Source organism: Peromyscus eremicus, chromosome 4 (assembly GCF_949786415.1).
Source record: "Peromyscus eremicus chromosome 4, PerEre_H2_v1, whole genome shotgun sequence".
NCBI lineage: Eukaryota > Metazoa > Chordata > Mammalia > Rodentia > Cricetidae > Peromyscus > Peromyscus eremicus.
In genome coordinates, this window is record NC_081419.1 from 129,031,735 (window position 1) to 129,050,686 (window position 18,952).

The 18,952-nt window shown below is 48.1% G+C and overlaps 1 protein-coding gene across 1 annotated transcript in view; it reads left to right on the plus strand.

The window, feature by feature from the left end:
• Nucleotides 1-6,583: 6,583 nt before the first annotated feature.
• The window catches only part of Mmp24 (matrix metallopeptidase 24), a 45,433-nt gene continuing 33,064 nt past the window's right edge, over nucleotides 6,584-18,952 (plus strand). The window contains exon 1 of the mRNA XM_059259705.1: nucleotides 6,584-6,748. Within this exon, the coding sequence (XP_059115688.1) occupies nucleotides 6,584-6,748 (165 nt within the window). The remainder of the gene's footprint in view (nucleotides 6,749-18,952) is intronic.

Genomic DNA, 18,952 nt, shown 5'->3' on the forward strand with positions numbered 1-18,952 from the left:
CCAAGCCCTCTTCTGTTGCAGCCGCTGCAACAGGAATTCAAAGGGAGCATGAGGAAGGGGAAGGAGCTTCCTGAGCTGGACCAGCATCTGACTCACCTTCTTTTGTTTCCTTTCAGATTCTCAGTTAAAAACTTCACTTTTGTGGCTGGAGAGATGGCTCAGCAGTTATGAACACTGGCTGCTCTTGTAGAGGATCCAGGTTCGGTTCTCAGCACCTACATCACAACCATCTGCCACTCCAGTTCCAGAGACTCTAATGACCTCTTCTGGCCTCCATGGGCATTAGGCAGGTACATGGTGCATATACATACGTGTAGGCAAAACACTCATACATATAAAATAAAGTCAATAAACCTTTTACAATAAAACACCTCGATTATTTCTCTCGCCACTTCCCTTCCTCGCTCCCTCCTCCCTCCCTCCTCCCTCTCTGTCTCCTCATTTTGGCTGCCCCTTCTTAGTATCTTTAGCTGGTTCCTCTCCATTTTCTTAATTTCCAATAACAGTTGTCTTAAGACTCATTCACTATAACTTTTCCTCTCTCTGAATGTACTTAATCCCTAAGACATTTCTTCTGTCCCCTTGGCTAAAAATATTTTTTATTTTGAGACTCTCCAAGTCCATACTCCACTCGACTTCTCTCCTGAACTGATACCTGTATAGAAGGAGGCTGTGCACCACATCCACTTGAGTATTTAATAGCTGTCTCCCTCTTCACACGTCCCAGATGGGGCTCTTGATATTTTGACTCAAGCTGTTCAAGGAATCTTCTTTGTGTCAAATAATGGCAGCTGCATTCCGGCTGCCTGGGTCAGTTCTCTGTACTGAGACTCTTCTCTCATCCTTCATATCCAAAGCTTTGTCAACTCCACTCTCAACATCCTTAGAGAACCCGGTCACATCTCACTGTTTCCAAAGGATCCTGACCCATGGCCTCGCCATCTTATGCCTGGATTACTGCGGTAGCCAGCTCGCTGGCCTTTCTGCTTCCAGCCTTCCCAGCTGTTCTCTGCCCAGTAAAACCAGTGGTTCTGTTAAGACCTAAGCCATAAGCTGTCTCTTCAATTTTCAGAAACTTCCAGTAGAGCAATCCTCCTAGGATCCCCACCCTCCCACCACTCTGGCCTCCACACTGTCCCTTAAACTTACCCGACAGCTTCTCACCTTAGAACAGGTCCACTCACTGTCCCTTCTGCCAGGGTCACTTCTCCATGCTTCACCCCTTTGTTCTTTCAGAACTTCACACACACACACACACACACACACACACACACACACACACACACACACACGTGCACACACAAAACCTCCATTATCTTCTTACAGAGGTCCTCTCCAGTCACCCTATCCATAATTCCACAAAAGGCACAACACACACACACACACACACACACACACACACACACACACACACACCCCTCAAATTTCAGGTCCTAACCCCCTGTTTTTCTCAACAGTTACTACTCTATCAATATTTACTTTAATGATATCGCTTATTATTGTCACCCCTATTTTAGCATAAGTTCTATGAAAACTGAAGGGTTTTTTTTGTCTGGTTTTCATTTTTAGGGGCATGCATGCATGTGTTACAATACGTGTGTAGAGGTCAGAGGACAACTTACAGGACTCAGTTCTCTCCTTTCATCATCTAGGTCCCAGGAATCGAACTCAGGCTTGTCAGGCTTGGCAGCATGAACTTTTGCCCACTGAACCATCTTGTTGCCCCCAAAGCAGAGTTTTGTCTGACTTGTTTACCGCTGTATTACAAAAGCATTCAATGCAAAGTTGGCATTTAATAAATATTCACTGAACTAAAAAAAATATTTTTTAACTTATGTCCCTCCTCTATTTAGAACTCCATGGCAATTCCCAAAACAGAGTTCTCAAACCCTTTGTTCTCAAGAACCCTTTATACTCTCAAAAAGCATTGAGGACCCTAACAAGTTTTTGTTATATAGATTGTGTGCGTGTGCGTGCGTGTGTGTGTGTGTGTGTGTGTGTGTGTGTGTGTGTGTGTGTGTGTAATTCTCTCAGGAATTAAAACTGAGGCATTTAAAAATGAACATATCGATCCATTTAAGATGATAATATGGGGCTCTGGATTAACTCAGCAGTAGAGCACTTACCCAGCCCGTGAAGCCCTGGACCTAGTCTCTAGCACCACAAAAATCACTATATAAATAAGCAATCAAATAACCACAAGTCTGTAAACACAAAGAAACTCTATAGTAATTTACTAAATAAAACATAGTGAGAAGATTGGCATTATTTACATTTTGAAGAATCTGTCGGAAAATCTGAATTAAAAGGAGTGAACTGTATTTCCATGCCTGCTCCCATATTGAGTCTATGATGATAAGAAGCTTCTAGAAAAGTACACAGCACTCTCATGAGAGAGTAAGAATCCAAACATTCATATACAACTGTGCTTTGCACCTCCACTTCCTTCCTACTCTACATGACGAGTTCCTTCTGGTCACTCACAGCCACCTCTCCTGCCACCTCTAGACAATTCATTTCCTCCCTCTCCTCCCATAATACATTGTTCTCTTCTCTCTCAAGACATGCATTGTGCTGACCTCTTGTTATCTATATTAGAGTCTGTATCCTCAGTGAACTTTCTTCCCCTAGACAGCGACACACCCAAATAATCTTTATTTCCAGCCCCTCTGGTAGTATCTGGGAGTCGAACACTATGTAATAAATGCATGTGGAATGAAGAAATAAGAGGGGAAGAGGGAGAAGAGGGGTCTTATCTCCCTCTAGTAACAGAAAACAGTATTTCTGCATAAGATTAAAGATTTCAGAGTGGTAAATATGATACGATCAAGTACAGTACAGATAGGTGTACACATACGAAAATCTCATAATAAAATCATATTTTGTACAATAAGTACATACTAAGTTTTTTTTAGGGTTAAGTTGGGCATGGAGGCACACGTCTTTAATCTCAGCACTTGGGAGGCCGAGGCAGGCAGATCTCTGTGAGTTCAAGACCAGCTTGGGCTACAGAGCGAGTTCCAGTTCCAGGTCAGCCAGATATACATAGAGAGACCTAGTGCTTAAAAAAAAATGGATCAGTCCAGGGATATGGCCCAGTTAGAAGAGCACTTGCCTAACAAGCACAGAGCCCTGAGTTTGATCTCTAGCACTGTATCAACCTGCTATGGTAGTGCACACCTGTAATCCTAGTGCTCGGAGGAAATCAAGATCATCCTAACTACATGGTGAAAATGAGGCCATTCGGGGCTACATGTGATCCTGACTCGAAGGAAAAATGAACAATTTCTGAGTTTTTCCTAGCACTTAGTTAACCATATTGTTCATAAAGCGAATCTGAACCATCATGTGGTCCTTCATACATAAGTACAGGTGACAGGCAGGGTGGAGGGTGACAGACAACACCAGTCTCGTGTTACAAAGAAGGAACACAGGGCTCAGGAGACAAGTGACTCGCCTTAAGACACACTGAACTCAGCAACCCGGCCGGGGCTTGAATCCAGGTGTCAGACTTGAAATGAAGCTCCTTTTCTATTACCCCACACCTGTCACGGTGGTGAGAGGCGAAGTCATGCATTCCAATGGACACACAAGAGATTATTGTGAAGACCTCCAAGCCACCTGCTCCTGTACAGACTTCACCACAGTTCTACCTTCCTCTTACTAATAAGACCATCTTAGGAATTCATTATATGCATTAATCTGCTCTTCCCCCCCCCCCGTCCCCCAACTTAAGACTTATTCTATTTTAAATCATGTGTCTGTTCCTGTGTATACATGCACAAGAGTACAGGTGCCCACAGAAGCCAAAGGCTCCCCCTGGAGCTGAAAATATAGGCAGCTGTGAGCCACCCAACACGAATGCTGGAAACCAAACCCTGGTCCCCTGTAAGAACGGCACAGGTGCTTTTAGCTGCTGAGCCATCTCTCCAGCCTGCATCCATTTATCATTTGCCCATGGCCATCCACACCCTCCACCCCTCCATCAAGGCAGAACATGCAGTTTGGGATCCATCAGAAGCAGTTCATGGGCATCTGGCCTTAAGCAAAGTAGTTGGCCCCTTTCCTTCCCTGAGTGTTTTATTTCCTCCTGGAACACACCCCTCCCAAACCTCCCCAATATGAGCAATTCATTATCTTCCTTCAGTGTTTCTGCAAAGCCTCGGTTCCGTCTCTGCCATAACTTACATAACCTTGTTTTTCCTCCCTAGATTGTAAGTTGCTCGGTGCTATTCGCCAGTCTTCACCCTCCTTGCACTCCTGAGACTGCCAACTCCTCCTCTCTCCCTTGGAAAACCTCCTCCCTTTCCCATGACTCGTGGAGATCCTGATGTTTAGCTCTTTGGGAGGTTGGGGGTGTGTAGGGTATATGTGTGTGGGGGAGGCTGCACTTGCTCATACGGTACCCTGACTGTCAGAACTTGACATCAAGATGTCTCCCTCAATCACGTCTCCATTTTATTTATTTATTTTGAAACAGAGTCCCTCACTAGCGCTCACTACTTTAGCTAGACTGGCTGGCCAATGGGGCCCCGAGATCTACCTTTTACTATGCCCCCACAGTCCCAGTGCTGAGGTTACAGACACAACCGACTTTTTACATGGGTGTGATGGATCTGAACTCAGGTCTCATGCTTGCATGGCAAACGCTTGGTCCACTGAGCCGTCTCCCCAGCTCCAGCCCTGTTTCTGTCTTTTTAATCACTCTGGACTCTTTTGAAGGCTCATCTTTTGGATGTCTCCAGATGGGCCCTTGGACCTTCGCTCTTGTCTGCCTGCCTCTTTCAGCTTTACCTGCCACACTTACCCGAACGGTCACAAAATAGTCCTTCTCAATTCATTCCTGTGCCCATCTCCACAACCTTGCAGGAGCTTCCAATCTCCAGAACCCTAACTCCCAGCTCCTTGTCCTCTCTCCAAGCTAGTCCTCCTCATGAGGACTCCAGTTCTGTGAAGATGCCACTGTTCATCTTCTGCACTGGCCATCAAACTCTTTTCCCCCCTCCTCCTCCTCCTCCTCCTCTTCCTCCTCCTCCTCCTCCTCCGATGCCCCTTGCCATGCCCTCTCCCCTGCCATCCTAGCAAACCAAGTGTGCTCTGAGGCCAGATTGCTCCAGCTGCATACTTATGAATCATATATGTTTGGCAAACTTATCCAGAGCCTCCTCCTTATCCTAAATTGGTTTACAATAACAACCTGTTTCACAGCGCTTGTCTACAAGGACTGGGGGAGATAAAACTCAGGGAAGTGCTCAGCCCAGTGCCTGGTATGGAGTAGACATTCAATAAACAGTAACTGTTGTTGTGATCTGAGTGTCCGTTTATGGGGACTAGTGAAGTTTTCTCCCCATCTTCCTGCCATTCTTCACCTTGGGAGGGGACTAGCATCAAACACTTATTAAATGCCAAGGAGCAACTGCATACAGCAATAAATGCATCGTTTCATAAACGTGAGATGAGCCAATGCTTGGACATAGGCCTGACTCTAACATGCCTGCTCCATACCTCCAAACTACCAAACGACCATAATTTACACACGAGCCTGCTCAAGAAAACCTCCAGCTATCATCTCCAAAGGGAAGACCCAGACTGACAATCCCAACACTCACCACCTTCACTTCCCAGCAGCTCTCTGTAGAAACCCTACGTGTACTCCACAGAATCTGCCCAATCCCATTCTGTACACCCTCCACTCCTCCTCTCCTTCTGGGCCTTGCCAGAATCCCACCTCCTCCCACATACCTTTCTCAGGGCCCCTTGAGCCTGGACCCCTGGACCCCTTTCTGATACTTGGGAGTCTGTTTTCCTCGGTGTTTACATTCTCTTACTAGGTGTATCCCTCTGCAGTTTACGCCTCGGCTCATGGGCCTTCGGTTTTGCTTTCATAGCCCCAGTAGTCCAGGGCATTGTGTGTAGAAGGTGTTCCATCAATGAGGGACATTTCGGGGATGGGTGATCGCTCCCCTAAGGAGTCAAGGAGAGAGCTTCCCAGGGCTGTCCCCGAACCCGGTTTAAGCACTGCCCAGGTGTGTTCTTTCTGCTTCTCAGCACCACCCCTCGAGGGAAGCCCCTGAGACCCCCTTTCTCCGATGCCAAGCATTTCTTGAGCTCATTCTCTTCCAACCCAGATTGTCTCCCCAGCCCCTTCTTCTCCAGTGTCGCCCCTCAGTCCTTCTCCTCCAGGGCGAGCCTTGGGCTGCAGACCCCAGGCCTGGCCGGGCCACCCTAGGGCCAGCCTTATTTATCTGGCCTCTTCGCCCTCCCTCCGGGCTTGCCCTCTTTGCACCCGGCGCCTCGTGCGAGCGCCTCCCGCAGCCCCGCCGCCGCCGCCCGCAGGTCCCGCTCGGGCGCTGCCCCGGCGCCCCCGGCCGCCCCTCGCCGGGGCGGGGCGCGCGGAGGCGGGGGCGCGCGGCGGCCGAGGCGGCGGCGGCGGCGGCGGCGAAGGCAGGCGGGCCGGGCGCGCGTCCGCGGCGCCGTGACTCGGCGGCTCCGCAGCGGCTGCAGCGGGAGGACCCGGCCGGAGCCGCCGCCGCCGCCGCCGCCGCCGCCATCGCAGCCGGGCGGCTGGGCCCCCGCCGCCGGGATGCCGAGGAGCCGGGGCGACCGCGCTGCGCCGGGCCAGGCCGCGCGCTGGAGCGCCTGGCGGGCCCCGGGGCGGCTGCTGCCGCTGCTGCCCGCGCTCTGCTGCCTCGCGGCGGCGGCGGGGGCCGGGAAGCCGGCCGGGGCGGACGCGCCCTTCGCCGGGCAGGTGAGCAGGCGCGCGGGGCCGGGGCCGGGGTCGGGCGGGGGGCGGCACCGGCCGGGCCTCTCTCGGGGAGATGGGGGAGCCTGGCGCCGGGTCAGCACTAGGGCCGGGCGGGGCCCCGCGGGCCGGGCTCCGTTCAGCACCGCGGACAGGGGCGGCGGGCGGGGGCGGAGCGGAGGGTCGGGATGGCCGCGGTAGCCGCGGGGCGTGTGGCCTGCAAGGCTGTGTGTGAGGGAAAGCGTACGACGCCTCGGAGTAAATAGTAAGCGCAGCCAGTGTGTTGTGGGCTGGAGAAGAAGCCGAGGATGTTGGAGCTGGAGAAGGGGGAGGGAGGAGGGCGAGGACGGACCGGATCGCTGTCTTGGTCGCTGAAGGGCCATCGGGATAGACTAGATCGGCGTGGCCCCACCGGGCAGAACTGAGGCTAACCGACAGTGGGGGTGGGGGGTTGCAAGAAGGCACATTTCGGCCCAATGCAGGAAGTTTGTAACAATTGGAGGTGCTCAGCCAGCCCAGGAGGCGGTGAGCGGCTCATCACTGGCATGAGAAGTCGGAGCTCCAAGAGGGGATTGGATGGATGCATGCATAATGCCTGCATGGATACATGCATAATAATAGTCATGCACTATGAGCCAGGCTTGGCGCTACATTTGAGAGGAATTCGCTCATTTAATCCCAGTACGTATTTTGTGAGCTAGCTGTAGCAGCTGTCCCCATTTTACAGATGAATATAGAGACCCCCAAGAGCTTAAATTTGCCCAAGGTCACAGAGCTAGTGAGTTGGCTCTAGTCTCTTCATGTTTAAGCCAGGACATTATATCACATGGGGTTGGGGGCAATTGTACTAATTTCTCTGCTCTCTACCAAACTAGAAGCCTGAAATTCTAATAAATAATGTTGAAATAGTGTTAACATTGCTGGAGGAAAGTAGTGATTGCCTGAATTATCCTGAGAAGAGTGTGTTTGTTAAGCAGGCATTCTGTTTAGACGAATTTGCAGGAACAGCAGTTTTTTAACTGGGCAAGAGACTCAAGGGATCATAAATTCTCTGAAATTTTCTGCTAATTTGTGTTTATATGTGAACATGTATAATTTTCTAGGAGAGACTCTCTAGATTTCTTCAGACTCTCCAAAGATGATATGTTTTTAAAAATTAGAATGCCCCAGCTGATCGTTGGCCTCCTAAAGGTTTATAATTGTTACCTGACTTTCAGGGAAAACTTTCTCTAGTTTGTGGTTTAGCTCTATCACACATCAAAGTGATGTGATTCATGGGTTTCCACCGCAGCAAAAGTAGGATTCTTCCAGACTTCCTGAATGGGTGCAGGGTGAGTTGGGAGAGCCCTACCCTGGAGACTAGGGTGTGTGGGCTCTCAGCTGGCCTTGGCCCCTGGAGGCTTTGTGACTTTGATCAGTCTCTTCACTGTGGCTCTCATCATTTCTGAGAGAGGAAACTGAATGTGCTCAAGTCAGAGGCCTTTTTATGCCTGTGGTATTTTGCACATTAAGAGAAGACAGTTTGCTTAGATATGTCAGGATTTGAAGAGAAGGTTATGTTTACTCAGTGCTTATCCTTACCAGCCTTGCTGGCTTCGATTATTCCAAACTTAAGCTCTCCCATCATGACGGGCCACCTCCCAGAACAGTCACGTTTATCCTAGGTTATTTGTGTTGTTCTCTGTGGATATCTGGAGGAGTTCATTTTCCACCTGACCCCTGTCTCCAGATGTGGAGTTCTTTCATAGAGAAAGGATAATTTCTTTGATTTTGGGGCCTTGTCCTGTTACCACTCATCCTTTCGTTAGATATCCTGATCTGTGCATGTCAGACCACAGCCTTTGGGAAACTATCCACAGGGGCACCCTGGTTCCTTTCACGGGTTAAAACTGATAGCCTGGAACACAACACCCTGTGTGTGGATTATTTTTACCGGACTGCATTGACTTACACTTCTCCACATTGATGTCCAGCTGCCATTTTGCTCCCCCCTCCCACCCCCTCTCTCCCACCCCCTCCCCACTTGGCATAACATTTCCCTGCCTGAAAGGGTTTAATATGTACCGCAGCCCTGGAATTTTCTCTCTGCTCTACTTTTTTCTGGATCACTTATAAAAAATTAAGTCCGACAGGTTCCAGGATGGTCTCTTGGGCCCCTTGCACTCCTTTCCATTCAGAGAAGTGACTGCCTCTTTCCATCTGGTCTTTCCTTATTCCTATGTGCATTCTCAGGCCTTGGTGAAAACATGGCCATCCCAGTCCACTTAAAATATCTATCCAAAACTTTTAGAAATTCTTGAGATCATTTGCACCCCTTCACTGAACACTAGTGGGTGACATGACTGAAAATTTGTAGAAATGTCATTGCTTTTCAGCCCTCAGATAATGTTGCTCACGCCTCCTCTGTCTTGAGGCCCCTGGAGTCCAGCCCCTCTCTACCTCCCATTAGTAAGCCATCTTTCCCACTGCTCATAGATAATGCATCCTGACTCCAGATAAGCTTGCCTCTCATCTATCCTAAGACAGGCTGCCGGCTGGGGTTCCCTGGACATGGTCACGTGTTGTTCACTGCTGTACCTCCACCCATTCGTCAGAAATCTTTCCTTAAGGTTCTGGCTCACACCTGCCTCTCTAGGAAGCCCCCTCCCTTCTCCCGGCATCATTTATTCCTCTCGGGGGAACATTTAGAGGTATCCTCAGTCAGTGTGTTATTTAATTTTTGAAAACACTTACACATTGTTTGGGAAGGAAAAGGTTGTAGATCTTGGTCAAGTTTCTTCCCGACCAAAATCTAACACAATCCTCAACCTTAAATACTTATCGTTAAGCACTGTGTTCTTTATGTCTGAGGGTTACACTCACCTAAAATAGGCAAACCTAGGCAGGTAAGTTTCAAGGTCCCTTCTAAAACCCTTTTTCAGGGAATGGAGAGACAGCTCAGCTGGTAAAGGGCCTGATGTGCAAGCGTGCGACCCGAGTTCAATTCCCAGCACCCATGTAAAAATCCTGAGGGAGCACTCATTTGTCATCCCAATTCTGGGGAGGAGGAAACAGGGTCCCTGGGGCTCAATAGCCAGCCTATCCTAATTGGTAAGCCTCAGGTCCAGTGAGAGACCCTGTCTCAAAAGAAAAGACAAAACCAAAACCAAAAAATAAAGACAAGATGGATGGCTCATCAGAAACAACATCTGAGATTGATCTGTGGCTTCCACATGCACCTCTAACACACACACACACACACACACACACACACACACACACAGAAAGAGGGGGGGGTTACCACACAAATACTCACATGCACACACACAAATAAAGAATTTCCTAGAGGGATGAATTGCCTGGGCTCCTGGCCTGGGACTGGAGTCTACTCCCCTAGTTGTAGCATCACAATTCACCCTTGAGTTCTCTCACACCTCCTTAGGTGGGGTGTCATCCAATAACGGTGACCTACGGAGAAGAGGGACTGAGAGAGGTGGCGTCACCGTGCCAATCACCAAGTAAACACACTGCAGCTCTTAACCGTTACTTCTTCAATTGTCTTAAATGAGGCATTAAGGACACAAACTTTGATGGCCAGTAACTGAGACCAGAACCCTGGCCTCCTGGCTCCTAAATTGAAAGTGTTTTTCTTTACTGTCTTTGGCTTTTGATTTCATATCTCTGGTCTTTCATTACCAAGTCCCCCCCACCAAAAAAAACAAAAAACAAAAAACAAAAACAAAAAACAAAAACAAAAACAAAAAACAAACTCAGTCTGTTCTTGCTTTTGCTTTCTCTTGCTTCTTTTGTACTTCGTATGTGGGGTGAGGGAGGGGCGCTACCAAGTCTCTAACTGGCTCCTTGCCTTTGGTTATTTAAAGCGTCCCTTTCTCTTCCTGCTAGCTGAGGAGAATCCCCATCTACGTTTCCATCCTTCCTAGGTCTAATTTGATTTTGAGGAAAATCCGAGTAGACAAAAATGAGATAAGCCAGTGAGCCCAGGCCACGTGAGTCACTGTATGACTCTGAGACTCAGGCTGTAATGGAGTCCCGCCCATGAGACTGGTTTTGAGTGACATGCTCTGAGCACTCCCTGGTCTGCACCTGCAGTCAAGGAAGTGAAGAGCCCTGGATGAGGCAGAGGCTGGGATAGCCCTTATCAAACAACACTGACAAATATCCAGGTCCCCAGTGCCTTCGGTACTTTGTAGCCTTCTGTACATCCCGCTCTTGTCTGGGGAAAAAGAGGCCATTAGACCGCTCTCTGCGGCATGAGCTAAACTTGTCCTACACCTTCTTGTGTTATTGTGGATTTTCCTGGTGTCCTAACAGCCTCTGGGGGTGTAAGGAGCTTCGAACTCTCCAGACCCTGTCACATATGTGTGGTCCTGGCAACGGCCTCATGAAGTAGCCAAGGAAGCTGTGCTCACCTCATGGATGAGTAAACAGCGGCTCAGAGAGATGACAGGGCTTCCTGTCATCTTCTCCAGGGACCCACCCACAGCTAATAAACAATAAGGTGGAGACCAAAGCTGGATTTTCTGTCCTTGTGCTCAGTGCTTTTCCCTCTGCACAAAACTGCCCGGGCTCTGGATTCCTGGGACCGCCATTTTCCACTTTCAAGCATGTCCCAAGCCAGACCTTGAAAGGTAGGTGATAGTTGGAAAATCAGTAAATTATACTGCTGGAAGTAAACCCTAATTGTATCAAGAGACTCGTGTTAGGAATTGCTTAGGCTTGCAGATAATATGGAATTGGGTGAACTCCCGATGAGGAAACAACCGAAACAGTGTCTGGCACCTAGTGTGAGAAATGCTTTTACTCTTGTCAGTGTCCCCCGACCATATTCTTTGGACAGCACTTGGTACCCAAGTATTCAGCAGTCCTCTTGAAGAATGCAGTGTACCAGAATATATATATATTATTTGTTTGTTTGTTTTTGAGAAAGGGACCTTTCTCAAAAATAAATAAATAAATAAATTATGTATATTATATATATTATATATATATATTTGCTGTGGACATTATATATATATGCTTGCTGTGGAGCCCAGACTGGCCTTGAACTTTCAGTGATCATCCTGCTTCAGCCTCCCCAATGCTGGGATTCCACTCAGCTTTGTACTAGAGGCAAAAATTAAGGTGTAGGTAAGACCTAAGGAGGGAGGGCATGAGATGGCCCGGCTGAGCCCAGGGCAGAAGATGCTTCAGGAGAAAACGGCAACCGAGCTGAATCTCAGACGAAGGAAAGGAGTGGAGAATGGTGGGTCAGCAATCCAGGCAAGGAAACCCAGGGACCGTGCTCCCCCTGAGCTCATGGCGTGTTTAGGAAATACTGGATAATTGGATATATCTGGGGCACTGAGTTACTCGCTTGTTTCCAGTAAGAGTGTGGAAGGAGAAGAGGCTGGCAAGGGAAGCTGTGAGCAGACTGTAAGATTGGCTTTCACCCAGAGGCTAAGGGGCCTCATTAAAGGCATCTGAGCCAAGAAGTGGCCTGTTTGGAGGTTGTGAGGAGGCTGAGGGGCTGGGATGCACTCGCCCCGAGCTGCTCTGAGTGCTGGTTGTAGGTCGGTGTTTGAAGCTTACTTAACGGGCCTTAGGCCTGAGTGCCCATGGTAGGGAATGGTACATGGGTAAAGCTATGCACTCTGGCCCTGCCCCCACCCTTACTGAGGGGTTTTGCTTTTTCATTTGTTTATTTTGCAATGCTAGAGTTGAAAACCTGGGCCTCATGCTTGCTGCATATTAGTGATGTACCCCGAGCTACACCTCAGCCCTGCACAGAGGTTTTTAGAGCCAATCATTTGGTTTTTCTGCACCCCAGGGTTCATTTTACTCAAGTTCTGATAAGTTTTACAACACAAATTTGTTCTAAAAATCAACTTGGATCTATGCTTTAATAATATGTATGACAATAGCAGTCTTGTGGGTAGTAAGTGTGTGTGTGTGTGTGTGTGTGTGTGTGTGTGTGTGTGAATTTATGTATGTATGTGGCTTGGATATCTGTGTGCCCGTAAGTATGTAGATAGATAACATTTATGAAAGGTTATGCATATAGCTCTAAAGAAGTAGAGAAAAGCAAACATTGTTATTGAACTTTCACTGGCAATGAATACTTCTTAAGCTCAGTCCTGCACCACAAACATCTAGGTGTTCCCAAAGCAAGAGTGTTCTTTCTCCTTTTCTCTCCCCGCCCACCTTGTAACAGTAACCAACCCCAGCCAGTCCCTGTGCTGAGTCCGTATTAACAGTAACCAACCCCAGCCGTCCCTGTGCTGAGTCCATGTTTACCCCATTCACTTCTCTACACAGCTACCTTAGACTAAACTCCTGTCGTCTCTTATTTAACCTTAAACCTCCACCTGAGCAGCCCACATCTAATCCTTCATGAAGGGGTCAGAAGGACGTTTAAAAAGAAATCTACAGGGCTGAAGAGATGGCTCAGAGGTTAAGAGTACTGGCTGTTCTTCCAGAGGTCATGAGTTCAATTCCCAGCAACCAAATGGTGGCTCACAACCATCCATAATGGGATCTGGTGCCCTCTTCTGACCTGCAGGTGTATATGCAGACAGAACACTGTATACATAATAAATAAATAAATCTTTAAAAAAAAAATCTGTATGGCTCAAGCTGTGTATAGTGACACACACCTTTAAACCCCTCCACTTGGGCGACAGAGGCAGGCAGAGGCAGGCAGATCTCTCCATACCAACTTCCAGGGCAGCAAGGGTTACAGAGTGAGACCCTTTCCCCCTCAAAAAAAGAAAAAAAAAAAAAAAAGAAAAAGAAAAAGAAAAAGAAAAAAACTATATGGGATCTGTGTATAAAACCGGTACAGGGGATGGGGAATGTGTTGTAGCTGGTAGAGTGCTTGTGCTTGTGTGGTATGCATGAAGCCCTGGGTCCTATCCTGGGCACTGCATAGACTGTATGTAATGGTACACACCTGTAATCCCAGAACTTGGGAGGTGGAAGCAGGAAGATCAAGAAGTTCTAGGTCATTTTCATGCAGTTTGAAGCCAGCCTGGACTATAGGAGACCCTGCCTCCGCTCCCTCCCCCCCCCAAAAAAAAAGTCTGGCAAGATGGTTCAGTGGGTAAAGGCCTGTGCTGTCTGATAATGCCCACTTAATGACATGAGTCTGATCCTCAGAACTTGCACAAAGGTCAAAAGAGAGAATGCCACAAGTTGTCCTGTGCCTCCACACCTGTGCCATGGCATGTGCGCGTGCACACACACACACACACACACACACATACACACACACAAACAGAGGGGTGGGGTGGGGTGGGGTGGGGTGGGGTGGGGTGGAGAGGAAACATAATAAAAGTTACTAAGTAAAATTTTAATATAAAAATTAAAAAGTAAAACCGATACAGCACAAAATATAGCCTCTTTCGCTCTATCCTATAAACAAGACTTCGAACACCTGTCTCCCCCTTTGACCTCTTCCCCAGGGTGTGTTCAGGCAACATAGGAGATCAGTCAGAGCTAGAGGGTATGTATTTGGGGAGGTGACAAGAAAGCTCTTGAAGCTTGTTGAGATCTGGGCTTAGAATTTGCAGCTGGCAATGAGTAACTTGAGGATGGACTCCACAACTCAACCCACCTGAACTCAAATAATGGAAACTTCCATACTAGTTACAAGTTATCTAAGTCAGCCATTTTCCCATTAAAGAAACAGCCTTAACCATGGGTCTTTGTCTCTGCTCTCCTTGTTCCTTAACTCATCAGGAAGTAGAGGGAACCAAGAAGGCAATGGAAAGACTAAAGAAGACCAGACCTCCTCCCTCCTCAGAGTGAATGAGAGTGTGGCCACACTCCTGGCCTTGGTCAGAGGCCTTCCCAGAATTAGAAAACGGACATTCCAGTGCTGACCCAAAACCCCAAATGTGCCACCTCCCCAAGCCTGGTGATTGTCTGGCTTGTGGTGGCCTCTTGGGAGTGGGCCAAGGACATTGTGTAGAGCTCCCGGGAATTCCCGTTAGTGCACTTACCACCCACTCAGGAGCCAACGGCGGCCAACAGGCAACGCTGTACCATTAAGGTGTTTGTCAAGAAGCTCAGCTGGGTGTTGTGGGCGATTCTGAGGGCCCTTTTTAGACTGACTGGAACTGAAGAAGAAGGGAGAGAGGAGAAAGAGAGAGAGAGAGAGAGAGAAGAGAGAGAGAGAAGAGACAGAGAGACAGAGAGAGACAGAGACAGAGAGAGACAGAGAGACAGAGACAGAGAGAGAGAGAGACAGAGAGAGAGAGAGAGCTTTTGGAAGCAATGAAGAACTAGAGTAGGGGTTTTAGTACAACAGAAAGAACCCTCCCTGGAGGCTGGATGCTGCGCTCCCTTTCTGGCCCCCCTGCCAACTTGCTCTGCAATTTTAAATACGTGATTTCTCCTCTATGCATTTCATTTTTCTCTTCTGCAAAACATGCCTGTGAAATTACATTGATCTTCTAAGTATTCATGAACATCACATTTCCTGGACCCTTGAATGGTTCTGTATTCATTGGATGTTTTAAAAAAATAGTTCTAACACGGGGGACCAGCAGCAAGGGCCCTCAGTTGCAAGGTGAGAGGAGAAAAGTTTTAGTGGGACAGGAATTCAAGAGAACGAACCCAGTGACCAAGGTGACCCTGGAGAAGTCACCAGAGAGACTGGGACAGCAGAGGTGGCCAAGGGTGGTGGTCACTGTGTTGCAGAGTGTAGGCACAAGAACACAGTAACAATATTGTCAAGATCAAAGGCTTTGTGCTCATGTATTAGTTTTCTATTGTTGCTACAACAAATTGCTACAAATTTAGTTAAATAAATAATCTAGCTGTTGGCCAGGCATGGTGGCACACACCTTTAATCCTAGTACTTGGGAGGCAGGGGCAGGTGGATCTCTGTGAGTTTGATGACACCCTGGTCTATATAGAAAGTTTCAAGCCAGCCAGAGCTACATATTGAGACTTTGTCTCAATAATTATAATAATATTTATAAAGCTGATCATATAGCTCAGTTGTACAGTGTATGAAAGGCATTGAATTTGATTCCTAGCACCACAAAAAAAATCTGGAAATCAGAAGTCCAAAATGGGCTTATGGGACTAAAGTCAAGGCGTGGGCATGGCTGCATTCTTCTGAAGGCTCCAGGGGAGACTCTGTGCCTCTCAGCTTCCTGCAGCTGCTTTCATTTCCTGGCCTGGGACCCCCTGCTTCCCTCAGCACACTCTGACTTTGACTCTTCCTGTGATTCCATGGCACTCTCCTTGGTGGCCCAGGATAATCTCCCTATTGGAAGATTCTTGATCCCATCAGGACAGTCCCTCTTGTTACATGACATTCACAGGCTTTGGGAATTTCGATGTGAACATCTTCAAAGATCATTCTTACCTAATGCTCCATGTCACTGAGTCCTCTTAACAATCATCCTCGGTTACCAGATGAGGAACAGGATGCAGAGAGAAGTTAAGTCCTTTGCCCAAAGGCACTCAGCTAAGTTAGCAATATTTAGTATGTGGAAGTTTGTAGGTCCCAAGTGAACTATCTTCGAATAGGACCCTATCCAGCCCACGGGTGTAAAGAGAATTAATGGAACTCTCTCAAGGATGCTTCCTGAGATCTAGAGCCTCATGCGTGCTAGGAACATGCTCTCCCACTGGGCCATTCCCCTAGCCCTCCTTCAATACTCCTGAATTAGTATTCACATGGCCCACTCCTTTACTTTTTTAATATCTCTTATTCAAATGTCTGGTACCTTCCCTGACCACAGTCTATAAAATAGCTGTCCAAGAATTCTCTATCTCCTTGGCCTACATTACTCTTCACCACACTTATTACTACTGATTCTCCCACTAGATGACAACCAGAAAGGACCTGAAGGGTTTTCTTCTGTTACAGCCCTAGTACTCAGAGCCTGGTCTATAGTAAGTTGCTCAATAAATATCAATGGGGCTGGACAGACGGCTCAGCAGTTGAGAGCGCTTACTGATTTTGCAGAGGACCCAGGTTCGGTTCCCAGCATCCACATGGCGGCTCACCTGTAACTCCAGTTCCATAGGGTTGGACCCCCCTTCTGACCTCTGTGGGCTCCTGCATATGTGGGGTGTGCACATACACACACCCTCAGGAACACAGAGATATGTACCTAAATATTTAAAATTTTAAAAATAAAGAATGTTGAATGAGTGAATGGGCAGGAACAAGTTGATTTGATGTTTAGGAGGTAGGACCAATGCTTTTTGGTAAAACACTGGATATGAGTAGTAAAGAAGAGCAAGGAATCATGGGTCCCATGAGGCCTGTGGTTTGGAAAACTGCAGAAGTGATGGCGCAGTCAGTATTCTGGCACAGGAACCATCTTAGTTGGGGTTTCTGTTGCTGTGACAAACACTGACCAAAAGCAACTCGAGAAAGGGTTTGTTTCGCTTACACACTCTGATCACGATCCGTTATGAAGGGAAGTCAGGGCAGGAGCCTGGAGTTAGGAACTGAAACAGAGGCCATGGGGGATTGTTGCTGACTGACTTGCCCCAATGCTTTCTCAGCCTGCTCTCTTACCCCACTCATGACCTACTCAGGGGTGGCACCACCTCCAGTATGCTGGCCCCTCCACACCCAACATTAATCAAGAAAATGCCCCAGACTTCCCTACAGGTTAATAGGATGCAGGCACTTTCTCAATTGAATTTCCCTCTTCTCAGATGACTCTAGCTCGTGTCAAGCTAACAAACAAACAAACAAAAAAACTAACAGCACAAATGTGCGTGCTGTGATCTGAGCATGCTAGGCGTGTGAGAAGCAGAAAATCCCAGGAAGGAGGAAGGCTGCCTGACCACGTGGAGAGCCTAAATCCTGCCGTTTTCCAGTTTTGCAGCTCTGAATAGTCATTGAATCTGTCTAAACCTGAGTTTCCTCATCTGCAATTGGGAATCACCATTCCTCCCTCGTAGGTGGTTACCTTCTGAGTGCTGAGCATAATGCCAAGGGCAGCGTAGGCACTCTGGTACTAACATCTGTGGTCATTATTGTAATTAGATCATCTCTGCCTTCCAAAATGTTGTGTCTTCTAGAGTCAAGATCTGTGTCCTGCGATCTCTCATTCTGCACTCTGTACCCACAGGACAGCTCTCCTTCTTGCCTCATTCTTCTTGACACCCTTCTCCACCAGCCTGAACATCTCTCGTGTATCCTTGCAAGACGGTCCCGGGTTGCTTGCTTTCCTTTGGGGAGTTCCACTGTCTCGTCTACTCCACAGACAAAGCCCTGAGATGGGACTTGAAACGCTTTTCATGCTGTGCTTTGTTCCTATTGCTCACATCGGCACCCAAGTTATGTTATGGATTTGATTGCCCAGACAGTGTGTATGTGTGTGTGTGTGTGTGTGTGTGTGTGTGTGTGTGTGTGTGCGTGTGTGTGTGTTTTAGTATGTATGCATGTGTGCAATATGCACATAGAGGTCAGAGGCCAACTTAGGGAATCGTTCCTTAGGAGCTATCTATCTTGTTTTTTGAGACAGAATTTCTCACTAGCCTGGTGCTTGCCAATTAGGCAAGGCTGGTTGGTCACAGAGTCCTGGAGACCTGCCTGGGTCTGTCTCCTCAGTCCTGGGATTAGAAGCATGCATCACCACACCCAGCATTGGCACTTGGGTTCTACGAATCTAACTCAAGTCCCCCTGCTTGCACTTTACTGACAGAGCACCCTATCTGCCTGGACCCCAGATTCTTTGATCACAGTCTTTGATTCTTTCTTCCTCATTCCAGTCCAGATTTCCAGATCAGACACCTGATTGTCGGGTCTTTCTCAATAGACTTCATCACTAGCCTCTCCGGCAATACCAGCAGGCGCTTCACTCCTGCTCAGACACCTGAGCATCCTCCCGAGTCTTTCCTTCTGCTGGCCCATCCAAATAGATTTGATGCTCTCGAATGTCTCGGGACCATCTGCTGTAACTGATCCAGCTCTCTCTCCTCCCCAGGCCACCTTGGTTTTCCAAGAGCGCTCCTTAGCTGCACCAGTGATCGTCTCTTCCCACCCCCACCCCCACCCCCTCTAATCTCACCACGGCCTCTGCTGTCTGCTGGCTCTTCTCTTAGGGCCACATTTTTTTGTCTCTCTCTCCTTATCCTCTGTTCTCCTTTCCCTGTCATTCATTACTCAGCTCTGGCTCCTCAGGGACTGAAATCCCGCCCTGTGTCCAGCAGACCAATCACGCTGTTCTGTCTATGATCTCCACATCTTTGGTT